Raw genomic sequence first — 4,070 nt, forward strand, 5'->3', positions numbered from 1 at the left:
TGCGTAGAATGGAAAATATCCAAAAGAAAATTAACAATAGTCACAATGCTGTTGTGTTTATTGGCATATAATATATCCCTCCGGGGTGAGGGGTGGGGGGGGGGGGCGTGTGTGTTTATGACAGCCGGCGGTGTTCTGGCCCCCGGGGGGGGGGGGGGAGCAGTCAAGCGTATGGCGCCGTGATTACCTATTAGGGAGTATGTGGGGCTCCCTGGCACCCTGGAGCCTGGCACTGCCTTCCTCGCCTCAGCGTGCCAGTAGCTGACCTCAGCATGCCAGTACCTGTCCTCAGCGTGCCAGTACCTCACCTCACCGTGCCAGTACCTCACCTCACCGTGCCAGTACCTGTCCTCAGCGTGCCAGTACCTGACCTCAGCGTTCCAGTACCTGTCCTCAGCGTGGCAGTACCTCACCTCAGCGTGCCAGTACCTCACCTTAGCGTGCCAGTACCTCACCTCAGCGTGCCAGTATCTCACCTCAGCGTGCCAGTACCTCACCTCAGCATGCCAGTACCTCACCTCAGCATGCCAGTACCTGACCTCAGCGTGCCAGTACCTGACCTCAGCGTGCCAGTACCTGACCTCAGCGTGCCAGTACCTGACCTCAGCGTGCCAGTACCTGACCTCAGCGTGCCAGTACCTGACCTCAGCGTGCCAGTACCTGACCTCAGCGTGCCAGTACCTGACCTCAGCGTGCCAGTACCTGACCTCAGTGTGCCAGTACCTGACCTCAGCGTGCCAGTACCTGACCTCAGCGTGCCAGTACCTGACCTCAGCGTGCCAGTACCTGACCTCAGCGTGCCAGTACCTGACCTCAGCGTGCCAGTACCTGACCTCAGCGTGCCAGTACCTGACCTCAGCGTGCCAGTACCTGACCTCAGCGTGCCAGTACCTGACCTCAGCGTGCCAGTACCTGTCCTCAGCGCGCCAGTACCTGTCCTCAGCGTGCCAGTACCTGACATCAGCGTGCCAGTACCTCACCTCAGCGGGTCAGTACCTGTCCTCAGCGTGGCAGTACCTGACCTCAGCAGGTCAGTACCTGACCTCAGCGTGCCTGTACCTGACCTCAGCGTGTCAGTACCTGACCTCAGCAGGTCAGTACCTGGCCTCAGCGTGCCAGTACCTCACCTCAGCGTGCCTATACGATCCAAAACTTGTACCAATGTGACGTCATAGTGACGTCACATACGTTTTGCGCAACATATATATTTAAAACACAGCATTTTATCCCTTATTTTGTTGTGGTTAGGTTAGGGTAAATTTGGCAGACGACGAGTCAAAATGTCGCGGCCCAAGAGCTGGCACCCAAGCCACATAGCTGGGAAGGAGGCGACGAAGACGTTCAGGTTCGTCGAGGACCATTATGGGGTTATCTTGAGATGATTTCGGGGCTTTTTAGTGTCCCCGCGGCCCGGTCTTCGACCAGGCCTCCACCCCCAGGAAGCAGCCCGTGACAGCTGACTAACACCCAGGTACCTATTTTACTGCTAGGTAACAGGGGCATAGGGTGAAAGAAACTCTGCCCATTGTTTCTCGCCGGCGCATGGGATCGAACCCAGGGCCACAGGATGACAAGTCCAGCGTGCTGTCCGCTCGGCCGACGGGTGTAAGAGAGAGTGTGGTATAGACAGACAGTATAACCCAAGAGAGTAAATATGAATGGTGAGAAGACATGTCATGTTACGGACTCTTTATCATGCTATTGATTGGTCTTGTAAAATAATCTTCCTTGCCTCTGCTCTTGACAGACGCCGTCTGGTCGACGCGGCTGTGTCACACAACCTTCCCAACATGGACCTGAGTCCTGGCTGTGTTGCTGTTGACTCTTCCCTTTCACAGTACATACTTAAAGGCTCCAGCCTTCTTAACAAACGTGATCTGACTTAGCTCTGCCCCCTCTAGGCTCTCTTTCCCTTCTCTCTTACGGTACTAGATTGTTTCTCTTTGCCATTTTGGCCTCTAACTGTTTTTCTTTCTTTATTTTTACCTTCCTATTTTTGTATTTTTTTCTATTTATACTGAACATTTTTCCTATTCTTCTTCTTTTTTGTGTGTGTGTATTCACCTAGTTGTGCTTGCGGGGGTTGAGTTCTGGCTCTTTCGGCCCGTCTCTCAACTGTCAGTAAATATATTTTTTGTACACAAACCCATACACACACACATACAGACACACCAGACGGGACACCACGAGCGTCCTGTAACTACACTTAGGTAATTACCAGGAAGCAGCCCGTAACAGCTGTCTAACTCCAAGGTACATTGGCATCAGGCTGAAAGAAACTCCGCTCATTTGTTTCCGCCATTGCCGAGGATCGATCCCTGGGCCATAGGACTACGAATCCAACGCGCTGTCCACTCAGCCACCAGCGCCCCACACTGTGTGTGTGTGTGTGAGCGTGTGTGCACACTGCATGAATGTCTTTCAAAAGAGCCAGTTTTCTAACTCTTTCCTTATTTTCCCGCGTTCCATCCCATGATGCTCCCTCCTCCACCCACCAACTCTAATCCCCCCCCCCCCATCCCTCTATCCTCAATCGCACCATCCTCGGTCCTACAAACCCTTCCTCTCCCCTACCCCCCCCTCACCCCCCCATGCCCCCCCATGCCCCCCCCCCCTAACCCATTTCTCTCATTGTGTTATTCATTTTCCTTTTCCCACAATTTCCTTGAGTCCTTCACATCCCATTGTTCTTTTCTGTTCATCATTCGCCTCCTGTTTCAACCCCTTTTATTCATTACATTTTTATTTTTAATTCTTATATGTATCTATTCCCGTTCTGATTCCTCTCCTCCCCCCCCCCCACCTTCTCTCCTCCCCCTTCTTGGTACTGGAAAAGGGTTAAGGGGGCAATAGGAGCAACATATAAATAACCCCACACAGATGCATCCCCCTCCCCCCCACCAGGTGGTGTGAGATTATGAGGTGCAGGATGAGGCCACCTCACACTCGGTAACCTCGTGAGTCTATCTCTCCCCATTAATATCCCATAGTTCTCTTCCCCATTAATATCCCACAGTTCTCTTCCCCATTAATATCCCAAAATTCACTTGATTGTCAATGTATTTGTAAATCATTTTCAACATAAATATGTTGTTCCGTTCTCCTTTATAATGATTATGCAAGAGTATTTTCTTCTTTGTTTAGGTATGTACGAGTCTGCGTCTTGAACCAAGTCGACCTTCAGCGTCACAACCTCCCGGTAAGTCGACCTTCAGTGCCTCAACCTCCCGGTAAGTCGACCTTCAGTGCCTCAACCTCATGGTAAGTCGACCTTTAGTGTCACAACCTCCCGGTAAGTCACCTTCAGTGCCTCAAAACTCCCGGTAAGTCGACCTTCAGTGCCTCAACCTCCCGGTAAGTCGACCTTCAGTGCCTCAACCTCATGGTAAGTCGACCTTTAGTGTCACAACCTCCCGGTAAGTCACCTTCAGTGCCTCAAAACTCCCGGTAAGTCGACCTTCAGTGCCACAACCTCCCGGTAAGTCGACCTTCAGTGTCACAACCTCCCGATAAGTCGACCTTCAGTGCCACAACCTCCCGATAAGTCGTCCTTCAGTGCCACAACCTCCCGATAAGTCGACCTTCAGTGTCACAACCTCCCGATAAGTCGACCTTCAGTGTCACAACCTCCCGATAAGTCGTCCTTCAGTGCCACAACCTCCCGATAAGTCGACCTTCAGTGCCACAACCTCCCGATAAGTCGACCTTCAGTGTCACAACCTCCCGATAAGTCGACCTTCAGTGCCACAACCTCCCGATAAGTCGACCTTCAGTGTCACAACCTCCCGATAAGTCGACCTTCAGTGCCACAACCTCCCGATAAGTCGATCTTCAGTGTCACAACCTCCCGATAAGTCGACCTTCAGTGCCACAACCTCCCAATAAGTCGACCTTCAGTGTCACAACCTCCCGATAAGTCGTCCTTCAGTGCCACAACCTCCCGGTAAGTCGACCTTCAGTGTCACAACCTCCCGATAAGTCGTCCTTCAGTGCCACAACCTCCCGATAAGTCGACCTTCAGTGCCACAACCTCCCGATAAGTCGTCCTTCAGTGCCACAACCTCCCGATA

General features: G+C 52.2%; 1 protein-coding gene across 1 annotated transcript; it reads left to right on the plus strand.

Annotated features, from left to right (window-relative positions):
• The first annotated feature begins 272 nt into the window (after positions 1-272).
• LOC123757393 (uncharacterized) lies at positions 273-1,175 on the plus strand. The gene has a single exon (XM_045740943.1). The coding sequence runs from the start codon at positions 273-275 to the stop codon at positions 1,173-1,175; it is 903 nt and encodes a 300-aa protein (XP_045596899.1).
• Positions 1,176-4,070: the final 2,895 nt, after the last annotated feature.

This window comes from Procambarus clarkii, chromosome 19 (genome assembly GCF_040958095.1).
Source record: "Procambarus clarkii isolate CNS0578487 chromosome 19, FALCON_Pclarkii_2.0, whole genome shotgun sequence".
NCBI classification, from domain to species: Eukaryota; Metazoa; Arthropoda; class Malacostraca; order Decapoda; family Cambaridae; genus Procambarus; species Procambarus clarkii.

Excerpts from the sequence above, each read along its gene's own strand:
- LOC123757393 (XM_045740943.1), top strand. The coding sequence starts at position 273 with ATGCCAGTACCTGTCCTCAGCGTGCCAGTACCTCACCTCACCGTGCCA.